The sequence below is a fragment of the Simochromis diagramma genome, unplaced genomic scaffold (genome assembly GCF_900408965.1).
Source record: "Simochromis diagramma unplaced genomic scaffold, fSimDia1.1 OVJJ01000545.1, whole genome shotgun sequence".
In the NCBI taxonomy this organism is placed as follows: Eukaryota; Metazoa; Chordata; class Actinopteri; order Cichliformes; family Cichlidae; genus Simochromis; species Simochromis diagramma.
Window position 1 is genome coordinate 7,926,407 of NW_024387371.1, and position 14,472 is coordinate 7,940,878.

The 14,472-nt window shown below is 43.4% G+C and overlaps 1 protein-coding gene and 1 long non-coding RNA gene across 4 annotated transcripts in view; both read left to right on the forward strand.

The window, feature by feature from the left end:
• Window positions 1-14,472, forward strand: part of LOC120719107 (c-Maf inducing protein) — a 42,222-nt gene that overhangs the window by 20,443 nt on the left and 7,307 nt on the right. For all 3 annotated transcript variants that reach the window (XM_040008028.1, XM_040008027.1, XM_040008029.1), the window contains 14 exons: window positions 3,289-3,339; window positions 4,539-4,700; window positions 4,840-4,881; window positions 5,251-5,313; window positions 5,419-5,499; window positions 6,426-6,529; window positions 7,473-7,577; window positions 8,584-9,039; window positions 9,135-9,200; window positions 12,625-12,651; window positions 12,745-12,793; window positions 12,971-13,078; window positions 13,175-13,291; window positions 14,328-14,468. In XM_040008028.1, the coding sequence (XP_039863962.1) occupies window positions 3,289-3,339; window positions 4,539-4,700; window positions 4,840-4,881; window positions 5,251-5,313; window positions 5,419-5,499; window positions 6,426-6,529; window positions 7,473-7,577; window positions 8,584-9,039; window positions 9,135-9,200; window positions 12,625-12,651; window positions 12,745-12,793; window positions 12,971-13,078; window positions 13,175-13,291; window positions 14,328-14,468 (1,572 nt within the window). The remainder of the gene's footprint in view (window positions 1-3,288; window positions 3,340-4,538; window positions 4,701-4,839; window positions 4,882-5,250; window positions 5,314-5,418; window positions 5,500-6,425; window positions 6,530-7,472; window positions 7,578-8,583; window positions 9,040-9,134; window positions 9,201-12,624; window positions 12,652-12,744; window positions 12,794-12,970; window positions 13,079-13,174; window positions 13,292-14,327; window positions 14,469-14,472) is intronic.
• LOC120719110 lies at window positions 5-2,447 on the forward strand. The gene is made up of 2 exons (XR_005692621.1): window positions 5-2,142; window positions 2,182-2,447. It is a non-coding gene; the product is annotated as an uncharacterized LOC120719110 (long non-coding RNA).

The window sequence follows — 14,472 nt, forward strand, 5'->3', positions numbered from 1 at the left end:
AATTCATTATCATTATTACGACTATTTTCGCCTCCGCCAGGGAGGTTATGTTTTTGGTAGCATGTGCGAGCTGTGAGCAGGGTCGTGTTAACGATCCGTCACACCGAGGGCTTCGAGGTCGGCCGAACCTCGGCTTTTTGGTCAAAAAGTGAGAAAAAGACTTAACATTTGGAAACAAGGTTGATGTTGTCAGCATGTAGATATACACTTCATATTTCTAAGTAAACATTTAACCAGACTTAACAACAAGTTACCGACCTGATGTGTCTTAAAAACGTACAGAGTGTATATTAAAATAGGTTTCAAACAGCAAAAGCGCTGCAAACTTTATAAATACTTTAAAAACAAAGACAACAGAATGAAAATGTAGAAAACTGTTCTCACAAATGTTAATGCTGTCCAGAGAGGTTGTGGATGTTTTCAGTGTTGCACTGATTGTTGCTCTAATAATTTTAACCTCTTGTGTTCAGCACAATTAGTAAATTACTAAGAGCAAAGTCCTCCGTGCAGCTGAAGTCTCGTGAAAACGTAACTCTTTGTCTCCTTCGGAGCGTATCTGTAACTAGACAGTTTCTGAAACTAGATCAAAACATTGTGGCTTGATTTGCACATTCCAGGAACTCACGGTCAAAACACACTTTCCACATCTGGTTGCGTCAGCTTGTCAAATCTGATCTGCCCTATCCTACTACAGATCCTTATTTAAAGGTTAAGTTTAAACTTGATCACAGTTGTACATCAATACAACGCTTACTTCACTAAATGACTACAAAGCGACACAGGTGACTCCAGACCAGCTACAGTGGAACAAACCTGGGAGCCGACACCTCTGTGGGCAGCAGCCACATTTAGAGGTGGCTTATGTGGCGTCCAGTGGATAATTGGATCAAGACTCTCTGCTCTGTGCTCTGGTCACTGTTGTTGTTACACAACAGAACGGTAAAAATTATCATCAGGTCATTGATCCTTCTTCTTATTAGGCGGCCATGTTTAAAGCTGGAATAGCATCACTCTGTTTGCGCCCGTCACATTGATTTTCATTTATTTAGTTTCATTATTAGCAAGTATTTCTATGAACAGCTGGAATGTGACAAAAGGTTAAATAATTGCAGATAATTGTGTAAATGCTGTTTTGTTTGTAGCATTGTTAAATGAGTATTTTTACGGTTTTACGCAGTCCTGAATTTACCTCGATCTTTAACTTATTAAAGCTTGTCTGTCTGCTTTGGCTTGGGACAACACAAGGTCCTGTCTTTGGCCTGTTGCTCCATGTACCTGCTGAACTCTGAGAAAATTTCATTTCAGCATTAACCAGAGCCGCTCAGGGGGCACATTTAGTACCGTTACCCATTAGCCCAATTACCTTGGATACACAGCTCGGCCTATGATTGGTGCTGGGGGTCAACAGTGAATGTCAGCCTCTTCAGCTGTGTTTGCTTGTGCCTGCTGGCCTTCTTTGGACCACCGCCCGATGCTCCCACTTTGAAGCTTTGCTGGTCGTGGAACGCTGGCAAACCTGGAATAAATCTTCAGCTATGTAAAGAACACTGACGTGCATTTAGTGTTTAGTGGATGGATGGTAGATTTGAAGGTCAAGTTGATGACTAGAAACCCCAACCTGACGCTATATTGTAGGTTAAGCTGAAGCAGGCAGGTACTCATGAGCACCAAAGGCTGTAATTGTACTGTGCTTTACTATATTTAAGTACTCTAGTACTTGACTTGCCCCAACATCTGCTTTTAATACAAAATCAACAAACTGAAAGCCTAGCTGTTTCACTGGACAGAAACTGTTCCTTTAACTGTTGTTTAGCATCTCTTTGTGGTCATGTTGCGCTGCATGCAGTGTTTCTGTGCGTGATCTTTTTGATTTCTGGTTGTGTGTGCGGTTGTATGTTTAGACACGTACTGTACCAGGAACAACCACAAAGGCAGTTTGTGCAGCACACAGCATGATAGCGCTGCGCAAATTAACAAAGTAGTTTGAAGTAATAATGTCGTAACAGTCGCTCATGGGTTGGGTCGGCACATTGTGTAAGTCGAATACCTAAAAAAGGTTTGAACTCCTTCTAAACGTGTAGAAATGAATCCAACGCCGGAGCTCATCCGCGTTCACGTTAAGCTGCTGCAAGCACGGCGGCGGTGGGAATGACCCGGCAGCAACGATGCAACTATTACGAGTTTCAACGTTTCGTGATATCCTGAGTATTTATCACCTTTTTTTTCCTTTGACTTTTTTGTCAATATCTGTTTTATCCAATAAGATAAAGTTATCTCACTGCAGTTATGTATTTCCTGTTAAATGAGATTGTCAGGCTGTCAACACTGTTGCTAAAACCTGCCATAAGTGTTGCCATAAGACAGAGTCAATATATCAATCTGTGATATCAGACTGCGATGGAATGGTGTTGGAAATAACATGCAATCAGTTTCTGATAATACAGCAATTAATGACGACATATCTGTTCTTGTCACCATAGACAGAAATTCATGATAGCAGACATTCAGAGACATTTCTGTCGCTGCGGGTCAACGGCGGCGCTGTTAGTGAGTAAAAGCAGCCGGCAGCTGGTTCAGAAGAGTCCCTTTGAGTTGTGCTCAGACTCATTCAGACTGGTAACAACATCTAATTTATAAATTAGGCGACGATTCTTTGTGTCGTATTTGTTGGAGGTTTGTCAGTTGAGCTGGTTTAATGTGAGTTTGTGCGATGTGTCACGATGGGGGTGCACGAGATGAGAGTATTTTAATTTATTTAATAAAACATCCATATTTGGTGTCCTTCCACTGAGACGATATCACCAAGCAAAATATTTGCGATTTGAAGCCACGGCTCTGTTTCTAAAGACACGAGTGGAACGGTCTCACTGTGGATGCCATCAACTTTATCAGGATGTCCGACACGTCCAGTTATTACATTTTTATTTTAGTTAAAAGACTTTAAATTAGACTAGATTACTAAGATTACAATTACTTTGATTACTTAGAGATTTCTTTGCATCCGACAGTTGCAGCACTGTGCAAGTTTTTGATATTGTTTTAGCAGCTCTCTGACCATCAGGTTTGCTTCCATGGGTGCATTAAATCTGTTTCTCTTCTTCACAGCGCAGGAGTCTTTAATAAAACTGTAGATCTGGTCATTTAATGCTGGCTAAAAGGTGAACTTGTGACTTTTTGCACAGCAGCAAAAGTTTGTCTCAGGATATACTCGAAATCATTTGACATTTTGCGTGTGTGTGTGTGTGTGTGTGTGTGTGTGTGTGTGTGTGTGTGTGTGTGTTGCTGCAGGCTGCAAACAGCTACTTGAGGGACCAGTGGTTTCACTCCCTGCAGTGGAAGGTAAGGTCACTGTTTTTTCTTTCTTTAACTATGAATTCAATCATTTCTTCAGCCTCATTAAAGCTGCAGCCTTCACCCTGTCCTCCACTTTGTAAAGATTACCACACATGGTGACATTTACTGCAGAATTATCATCTCAAAACATCAGAAATGGATGTTTATTATTGCACACCTTTCCCCAACCCCACACAGCATTTTATAGCACTTCACAGACCTTTATGAGGACCAGACCTCTAAACCTGTCAGGTCTGAATCCATGCTGTGCTCACAGAGCTAAATAAAGCTGTACACGGAAGTATGCCTTAGTACTTGCAATGACTTCTGCACTGTACAAATGTTTCAGGTTAGTGTGTGACACACACGTTTCCTGGGACACCTTTAAAATAAAAGTCCAACACAAACACGGAGGAAACCGTGACAAAGGAGGACCAACGAGACAAAAACCACTTTTATATTATTTCCTAATGATTTGTGTCTGCTTTGCTTATCATTGTCATACGTTTATTTGGCTTTTTTTTTCTTTTTTTTTAGGTGTTTTGTACATTTTTTCCTTTTTTTCTTGGCTCCATCCAACTATGAGGAACTTTTTGTCTCTTTGTAGCTGTTCTGTCTCTCTTTGCGGTCTGTGTCTTTCCACAGTTGTTTTCTTTCTGTGTATTTTTTGTGTGTGGGCTTAGTTTTTTTCTTTCTTTGCATATCTTTGCGGTTCCTTTTGTCTAAAGGTGGATTTATGGTCTTGGATTTGTATCCATTTGCATAGGTATTTGCCTGCGGACAGCCTCGCGCACCTTCGCCAACATGTAGTAGCTGTTTGTTGTCACCAACAGTGGCACAAACAACCATCTGTGGGTTGGTGTTGCTTGTGCTTTAGTGGGTCAATAAGTTGCAGAAGAGCGAAGTTCAAATGTAGAAAAAGCTGAAATTAAACTGAACATTAAAAACGATAAAAAGCATTCGCTGCTCTGTTGTCTGTGCTTCTCATGCTGCAGTGTAGTAAACTCAGCTGTCACTCAGCTACATCATCGAGCTATGTGGCTGTTTTTTCTTTGTTGGTGCATTGTACACAAGCAGTTTTCCTGGGCCCTCCAAAGGCAAATACCTGTGCAAACAGACACAAACGCAGCACCCTGATGTGTCATGTGCAGTCCTGCGGCCTTTGGGCCGGTGCTCAGCTGTTCATCGCATCGTTTCTCCTGCAGAAAAAGATCTACAAGTATCGCAAGGTCCTAAACAACCCGAGTCGCTGGGATGTGGCGCTAAAGGAGATCAGAGCGCTGGTGGACATGGCTCTGACCTCACCGCTGCAGGATGAATCCATCCACCAAGCTCCACTGCACATCATCTCCACCCTGCTGGCTGAGGTAGCCCACTCACTCGTGTTGAGTGACATTGCTGTGATGATGTCATTTCCTTTAAGGTGGAGAGTTTCCATCGTTAGACGTATTGTTAACTCCGTACTCATAATTAGTTCTTCCTTATTTTTGATTTCTTCCTTTGCAGAACTCAAACCTCAGTCCTCAGGATCATGAAAACATCATCGTGGTAAGTTTGCTGTCACTGTGCACTAAACTGATATTTAACAAGTTTATTAATCATTAACAAGCTTCAGTTGCTTTGCTCGTTAGACTGAAGAATATAGATTGTCCCCGTGTCTCTCTTTATGCTAGATTTTTTTTATTTGTGTGTTTTCGACCGTGGCGGTCGATACCCACGCGGTGGTAACTGGGCAGAGCAGGGGCAGCTTGATGCTTAGGGAAATTGCAATGTTTGTGTAGCTCACCTGTGGCCTGTTTTCACACAGCTCCTTCACCTGACAGCATGCTGGCTCTGGGCCTGTGTAAATAAGAGATATGATATGGAAATAGTCACCTGTATGTGTGCGTTTGTGTGTGTACATGTGTGTTTGTGCAGGCCATCGCTCCTCTTCTGGAAAACAACCACCCTCCACCTGATCTGTGCGAGTTCTTCTGTAAGGTGAGCTCTTGTGCATCGGATGCTGAACACGTTTCTTCTGTCGTAAATATTGCAAATAATTAAAAGCGCTTCCTTGTTGACGCCCGTCGATCTCGTGTGTTGCAGCACTGTCGGGAGCGACCGCGGTCGAGCGTTGTGATCGAAGTGTTCACTCCTGTGGTTCAGAGAATCCTCAAACACAACATGGTGAGATCGGCTGAGTCCAGTACCGCTTCTCTGCACAGCGCCGTTTTTATCTTCTTCTTATTTTAGAATTCTTAAAGTAATTTTTTAGGAAGCAGAAGATTTTGCAAGACCAGTGATTCCCAGCAACGATAGATCTGCTGTAAAAATCTTTACTGGTTCCACGTAGCCCACCTCTCCTTTTGATGACTGTTTATTGCAGGCAGTTTTGTGTTTTTGGCTGCAAATGCCACATTCCTGTGGCGTCTTAACCCTGGGAGCTTTCTGTTAGCTGTTTGGTGCTGTGTTGTAATTTAACGTCGTATCACCCACCAGATCATCTGTGACCCATCTAAGGTTAGGGTTGGACTGTGTTTTGACGTCATGCTAAATTGGTAAATATTGAGAAATCCCTCAGAGACCGTTAGCTTTCAAATTAAGGGTTTCTGCAGAAGCATTTCCATGCAGGCAGAAATATATTTCAGACTTTGTAAATGTTAAAAGGTTAAAGTACTTTGTTCTCTGTGGTTTTCACTGCTTCCACTGGAAAAATCTGATCTCAGTGGATGACGACGCGCATTTTGCTCAATGAGAGAGTTTAAATCCGTCTGCTGTCTTCAGTTCTGTGAGAATTTAAGAAGCATGAATGAATGAATTGCCATGTAAAGTTCCCACAAGTGTCCATAAAGTCCTGTACAAGCCCTTGGTTCATGAGCAGCAACTTAATAGATAGAAATGGTGATTAAGTAGAAAGAGCATGAGAGATGTAATCAGTGTGAGTCTCATCTGTCAGTGGCTCTCATAGAGAAACCTAAATTCTAGTTGTCTTTAATAAACGTGTAGCTAATGAGAATAAGAAAAGATTTTATTTCTGCATATCCTTTATTCATCATTCAATTTTGTATTTTGGATGATATATTCCTAACTCTGCTTTTGGCTGTTGCTGACAGGATTTCGGGAAGTGCCCTCGTCTGCGTCTCTTCACTCAGGAGTACATCCTGGCTCTTAATGAGCTCAACGGTGGAATGGAGGTGGTCAAGAAGTTTATTCACAGGTGAGCATGTGCTGCTATAAATCTGTAATCCGTGACTCAATAACTTCAGACTACAGCCTCTATTTAAAGATGCAGTGAGGTGGGATTTAATTGCTCTGGGGGCCACAGCTGTAGCTCGCGGTCAGGATGGCAGGATGTTTAAAAAGGGGGAAAAACGTTTTTGGGGCATTGCCTTCAATACTGGGTAAACATGCTGCGCAGACCAAAGCCAGACCAGTCTACTGGAAACCAGAAATAAGGCTACGGCGAGCCTGAGAGAGGCCGTGTATTCAGCTGAGCTTTATTGAGATGAAAGTTTTAAGAAAAAGAGAAAAATGTTGCCAAACGATCAGATTGTAATTATTTATTATTATTTATTTTATCAATAATATAACATCGAGTTTGATGACACTGTATGTAGAGTGTGTGTGAGGTGTGTGTTTCTTGTCCACTTGTCCTCGTGGTAGGAACTGGGCACCAACTCTACAAGCTCTTTGAAATCTCATAATAGACAATATAATAACACATAAGTAGCACATTTGTTTTTTATTTGAATGATTCACAATCCAAGAGGAAGTGAATATAATTTGAAGCCAAAGGCTGTTGGATAAAATGCAGCACACTGCAGATATTTCCCGTACGCAAGGAGGAACTGAATCTGTGTGAAAACCAAAGAGCGGTAGGCCAGCAGTTCAAAGTAACAGGCCAGCATGACCTTTCTCCTCACTGCGTGAGACAAGCCACTCACTTTTACCAACCTCTACACTTCCTGGAACTGCCGACTAGTATTTTGAGGCAAATCGGTAGCATTTCTGAGCTAACACATGAGGCTGCACCCCCAGAAAGCTCGTACACAGTTACCATGTAGTCCTCTAGCATCAGCTTAGAGGACGAGTATCGTTAGACTCACACTGGATTTAGATAAGTTGCAAGTCGTCCTCTGACCTGCACGTTTGCTTTGCAGCATGCACGGGCCCACAGGCCAGTGCCCTCACCCACGTGTCCTGCCAAACCTGGTGGCAGTGTGTCTGGCTGCCATTTATTCCTGTTATGAGGAGTTCATCAACAGGTCAGTCACGCCCATATCCACACGCAAACAGTATCTGCTTCTTCTTCTGCTTCTTGTCTTTTCCCTGAACTCATTTAATAAACGCTTACTGGTCTTACCACCTTCACATTCGTCCTTCTCTTCTTTCCAACTCTCACTCAGCCTGTACACTTGTTGTGTACAGGCTCAGAGTTTTCATTTTGCACTTTTTATACTAGAGAAAGCTCACTGCACAGCATTCATCGAGAGTATTTACACCATTGCTTCTAAGGCTCCTTTTTGCTGCTGTTCCGGCAGAAGGGTTATTCTGTTGTTTGCCTTCACGTTGTCATTGATTAGACAAACACATGACTGGTAATTTCCCACATCTTGTAGGACTAATATGAAGGAAACGATACAAACACCAATTTGCAGATGTTACCAGGAAAGCAGACGGTAACTGTTTCGATCATCAGACCACATTATGCCATTTATAGCCCTAAACTAATCTGCAATGTTCCAGAGTGCCACAGAAATACATGAGCAATTATATACAAAAGAATAAATGGAAAGTAATTAAATACATAAGCTGATTATGTTTATTAAGAAGAATAACCTGAGGTTTGTTGGGTTCTTGCAGGACTATTGACAGTTTCCAGTTTTGCTTCTTATTAAATGCAGCTCATTGCTTGTGGATGCTGTGGCATCAGCCATTGGTGTGTGGATTTAACATTCAACATCAGCATTTTGGACTTGGTTTTTATTTATTTTAGAACTATTTTTTTGAAATGTGTCTTTCTGGTGTTTCCCATCTGGACTCTTTGGTGGTTTGACGGGCCCTCTCAGCTCATTATCACCATCCCTTTAGCGCTGTTCACCCCAGAGAGGAGCCACTTTTTCCAAAGCACTAACCCACGAAGGAGCTGTCACTCCAGGAAACATCGCTTCTGCCTCCAGCTGCACCTCACCTGCGTCTCTCATCTGCGCTTACGCTTTTTCATGCACGCTCTCCAGCATGACCGATGTTTTCCTCTCTTGCTCGTTGCAGTCGGGACAACTCCCCCAGCCTGAAGGAAATCCGAAACGGCTGTCAACAGCAGAACGACCGCAAACCCCCGATGCCGCTACGCCTGCTGCGGCCCGAACCCCCAACGCCACCTCCTGCCACCATCCTACCGCTCTCTACCACCCCCAGTCCTCCTCAGCCACCTCCCCCAGCCCCCACTAACCCCGTGGCTCCAACCATCCCCATCTCCTCTCCGACGTCCTCCCTGCCGCTCTCTCCTCCTCCCTCCGTCGTCAACTCCAGCGAGATCCTGGTGGAGCTAGAGCGGAACAACAATTCGGCAAACACCAAGCGGAAGGGCGGGCCGACGAGGGGCGACAGCGAACCCAACCTTATCGACTGTCTGCTGGTCAGCCCGGCCGTCAACACGCTCTCCATCCAGCTGCCGGCGCAGGCTGACCGAGTGCTGGGCTGCTTCGCTCTCATCCTCAAGATGCTGTGAGTTAATGCGTCAGTGCTGTAGCACGCCAAAACCATTTTTCTCCGGGTTGACAGGGTGACACTGACTCTGTGTTCTTGCTTTGTGACTGTAGGTCAGACTATGACGACTGGAGACCTGCTCTGGCCAGCCTGCTGCAGCCCATCCCCTTCCCTAAAGAGTGAGTGTTCATCATAGATAATGTAGCATATGTTGCACGCTGCAAATATAATAGGATATGCAAATTAAAAAAAAAACAGAAAAATCCACCATGATGTCACCCAATGGCTTGAGCAGGCTCCATTCATAAACACACAGACACATATTAGCTGAGTGGGGCTAAATGACAGACTAATAAAAAGGAATCTAACTTCTTTTATGTGTGGAATTAGCGATAGTAAGACAACGTAGACAGTGAAGACTACACTTCCACATTTCAGCAGATTAAAGCAACTTTAGTATCCAGTTTGATGAAAACACCCACCATCACTTTGCCTTCGGACACCAAACCTTTTCGTACCAGAGCATTCATTTTTCCTCTGTTTTCACATATTCACATTCACTCACTCATCCAGTCATTCATCTTAATCTGAATGACCAAGAAAAAAAGGACAGAACTCTGATTTGGAGAAAAATCTCCAAAAAACTTCTTTTTCTTATTAAAAATGTGTCAAACTATCAAAAAGTATTGTATGAGTTAGAATGCTGGATAATATAATTTATGTTATTAATGATGAAAGACCAAAAAGCACCTTGTGTTCATTGAGGCCACTGAACCTGCGGTCCCCAACCTTATTTGTGCCACGAATAAATACAACAAAATAAAACGATACGACCGAGACAAAAACTGTGGGATTTTGTAAATATAATAATAAAAGTGAATTCACTGTGTAATTGTGTAACTTTATTAGCAGCGTCCTCCTGAAAATGCGCCAACGACATTCAGAGTAACATCCTCCTCTCTGGTCGCTATGGTAACGCGTAAATATGTCTTTCAAAATAAGACGCGCAGCTACAACAGGGGAAAGACCCAGGCAAAGCGAGTTAACGATATAAACGCTGAAAACCATAAATTTCACACCGGAGCCTCAACTCTCGCGGCCCGGTACCAAACGACTCATAGACCGGCCCGGGCTGTGGCCCGGGGGTTGGGGACCGCTGCACTACACAGAGCACTGGGGACTGCTCCAAACAGCAGAGAATTTGGGGTTCCTGCTGTGGGAACGTCAATTAAAACCAAACGTGTGCCTCTGGGGCTGAACAGTGAAGCTGTGCGGAAGCCCAACAAAAACTGCAGTTCCTGTTGTGGCCACTTGAGCCTGGTTCCAAAAACAAGCCAGTCCCCACAGACGCGCTGTCGCTGTCTCTCAGGGTGTGCACATATTTCTGATGAGGACCCGTGGGGGTGTCACTGCTGACGTGGTGAGGTACATTACCGTGCTTCCCAAAGGATCGCAGACTAGGGTGGGGGGCGGATTCCTACCCCCAGCGAGCCCGCTGTTGTTAGGCATAAGTAGCCCAGAGCTGTCTTTGTAATTGGCTGCCTGATCCCGAGCTTCATTAATGGCAACTAGACAACAACTTGTTGTTTCGTTAACTGGGGAACCCACCTGCGCCACTGTTACCTGGCTGATGTCTTCAGGCGTCATTAGGAAAAGCAACAATATTCCCCAGAACCCTTTAGCTTTGGACAGAGTGAGTCATCTCGTACAAAGTGAGAAGCATATGCATGCAGAGGACTAATTAACACATGACAAGTTGTTATTCACACGTTAATGATTCCATAATTATCATCCCATACTACATGAATAATGCCACGAACAAAGAGGGTTTTTTAATAGCTATATGAAGTATTTTTAAATAATACTTTTAAATGATATTTGAACTGCTTCACTGTGGGATCTTCTTGCTTTGTTTTCAGTCGTGCTCCCACCGTTTCAAAACGTCTGGAAACACCACGATCTGCCAGCCAAAGCTTCTGTGATAGGCAAACGAAGCAACAGAAGCTGTTTGGTTAACCGGTGACGCTTCTTTCCACTCGACACTTTTCAGTGACCAGCATCGAAATTCTTTACTGCTAGCCAAAACATGTTTTGTGAGGTCACAGCGACCTTTATCTTTGACCGCCAAGATCTAATCGTTCATCCTTGAGCCAAGTGAATGTTTGTGGCAGTCTGGCAGTCACAGACATGACTTAGATGAGAACGAAACATTCTCTGTGAAATCTGTTGAATAAGGTGGAAACGGGATGTTTTATGCTGTAAAAACTAACAAATATGTAAACACGAGCTTTCGGTGCATTCCATGTTATTGTGCACCAGCTAATTATAGTCATGCTCACAAGAAAAGACTGTCAGTTGTAAGGATTTATGTATCAGGACATCAGATGCACTTGATTAAGGCTCCATTAAAGCAGAGGCATCGGCAGTTTGCAGTTCTGGAGCAGTCAGGTGTGTGTTAACACAACGCCAAGGAGGAAAGACATCAGCGCTCATCTTAGAGGAGCAACAGCTGCTGTGCATCAATCTCAGAAAGGTTATAAGGCCGTTTCCAAACAATCTGTAATCCATTGTTGTACAGTGAGAAAGATTCATGACAAAAAATCCAAGGCAATCTTCAAAGGCTTAGATAAAAGGTTAAAATACAGTTAATTGAATAAGTAGGGCTTCTTTGGAAGGCTTGCAGGAGAACGCCTCTTCTCTCTGAAGAACATGGCAGCATAGCTCAGGCTTGCAAAGCTACATTGCAGAAAATGATTACATTACTACATTACTAAAGCATTTGAATTAGATTTTGTTTAATACATGCTGGCACAGTGTAACATGTCAGGTTTTCTTGGATGTACTTTCCTAATTTTAAGACCCATTAAGGATTAGATAATTTATTAAGTGTCGATATGTAAAAATCTTCCAATAGAAAGTTTGTGCTTTCTTTTTACTGTGCTTGTATATTTACAGTGACGCACTGATGAGCACCAACATGGTTTTTCCTAGAAAAATGGCCCTCCGTGTCTTCCCTGTACTTTCCACCCATGGTTGCATTGTTATGACAACAGTGGGGGGGACGTTCAGTAGCATTGCTCCATCTTTTACAGATGGTCTCTGGTTGTCATTGGCTCCTCACAAGAATCTGATCCACTCTGCAGATCAGAGCCTGTGGCGTATTTTTATAGAGGAAACGAGTGCGAAGTACACACAGAGTCAAGTAATTCATTCATGACTTTCTGTGCAGTTGTGCATTGTAACAAAAATGCACAGTTGTCCCAGAATCCCTGGATTCATCTCCCAGCTCACCAGGGTGTCTCGGCACGCCATTTGGGAATCGCTGATAACAAACAGTTCATAGAAGTCATGCGTACAAGTGCAGGGAAAGTCATAATGAGCTCTGCACTCCCTCTGCATGTGGACCGTATCCACCAACACAAAGTAACACCATGCCTCTGTGTCAGCAGCTTTACATCACCGTTAGAGAAAGCGCAGACGTGATGTCAGCTTCCAGAAAGGCACGGATGTGCCATAAAGATCAGCTCTGAGTCACGCTGCATGTAAAAATGCGTTCCTGTATTTAAGGCTGTAACACCTCACATATCTCTGTCTTCTCTGCAGGGCTCTTGCACATGCCAAATTCACAAAGTAAGTAACCGAGACGTGCTCCTGATAAATGAGGTGAACTCGAGCTTTCAAACAAACTGACCTTTGTGTCTTGATATTTCTGTCTCTAAACAGGGAGCTGAAATATGTCATTCAGAGGTTTGCAGAGGACCCTCGGCAGGAGGTGTGTGTGTGTGTGTGTGTGTGTGTGTGTGTGTGTGTGTGTGTGTGTGTGTGTGTGTGTGTGTGTGTGTGTGTGTGTGTGTGTGTGTGTGTGTGTGTGTGTGTGTGTGTGTGTGTTCATGTTGATCTCTGCTTTAAGCCTAAGAAAGGAGAGTCACCCTGTATGTGTGCTTTCCAGGTCCACTCCTGCCTGCTCAGCGTGCGTTCAGGGAAAGATGGCTGGTTCCAGCTCTACAGTCCAGGAGGCGTGGCCTGTGATGACGACGGAGAGCTCTTTGCCAGTATGGTGAGTGTATGAACACACACGCGCACACGTAAGCATTGACACAGTCATGCTGAACTGTAACGTGACCCACCTCCTGCTCTTCCTTCTATCCTCCAGGTTCATATCCTGATGGGCTCCTGCTATAAGACCAAGAAGTTCCTCCTCTCTCTGGCTGAAAATAAGCTGGGCCCCTGCATGCTGCTGGCCCTCCGTGGAAACCAAACCATGGTGGAGGTGGATGATTTTCAATCTTTCTATCTTATAACCATGAATTATGTCCTGCTCTCCTAAATATATACACATTTTGCAGTTGTGTGTCTTTTTGTGGATTCTTTGGGTCACTGTGGGGTGTTTCTACACTGCTCTGTGGTTGTTTTTATTCTAACCTTTTTGGTCTTATCGCATCACATCTCTGTAATTTATCACTTTCTGGTTGTACGTTTTCACATTTTGGTCATCCTGCTCATGTCTCTGTCTCTTGGTGGACACTTTTGACCACATTTCTGAGGCCATTTTTTATCTCTTTGTTTTTGTTTGTGGTCATTTAGTGTCACCGCAGTAGTTTGTGTACAGATTTTATTTTAGTCTTTATCACTTTATAGATTTTCTGCATCACATTTGGTTTGTTGCTCCTCAGCCTCACTTTCCGGTCGTTTCCTCACTCTAGTAACTTTTTTTTGGCCACACTGTGGCCATATCTGTCTCACTTTTAAGTCACTTTACCTCTTTATGTGGATGTTTCCAGTCTCGTTTTAATCATTTCTTCTTTTAAAATTTTAAAATTGTCTTGTTTTTGTTCATTTCTCCACATCTCTCTTTCTGATCATTTCATTATTTTGGACATTTTGACTCTTTACGGTTGTTTTGCATGGCATTTTGGTCATTTTATTCTCACCTTAGTCTCTGTTTAGTCCACCCATGTGCAGTTTGGGAGTTTATTATTACTATCTGGCATGGCTGTAGCTCAGGAGGTAGTTTAGGTCATTGACTAATTGGTAGTTCGATCACTGGCTGCTCCAGTCCGCATGCCAAAGTATCCTTGGACAACATGCTGGATGCCAAGCTGCTCTAAAAGGATTAATTGGAGGGTGAATGTGAGTCTTAGACATAGAAAAAAGTACTTGTGTGAATTTGTGAATGAGTGAGGTTGAGGAGATTAAGAGTAGAAAATCCATTTACCAACACTGGGCTGCACTACGTGTTGGTTTCATCACATGTTCTGGTGTTTCAGTATATCAGCAGCTTTAACTTGTGCATGACATGTTTCCAGATCCTGTGTCTGATGCTGGAGTACAACATCATTGAAAATAAAGACACCCAGCTGCAGATCATCTCCACCCTGGAGAGCACCCAGGTGGGGCTCCGCATGTACGAGCAGCTCTGCGACCGACAGAGAGAGCTCAAAGAGCTGGTGA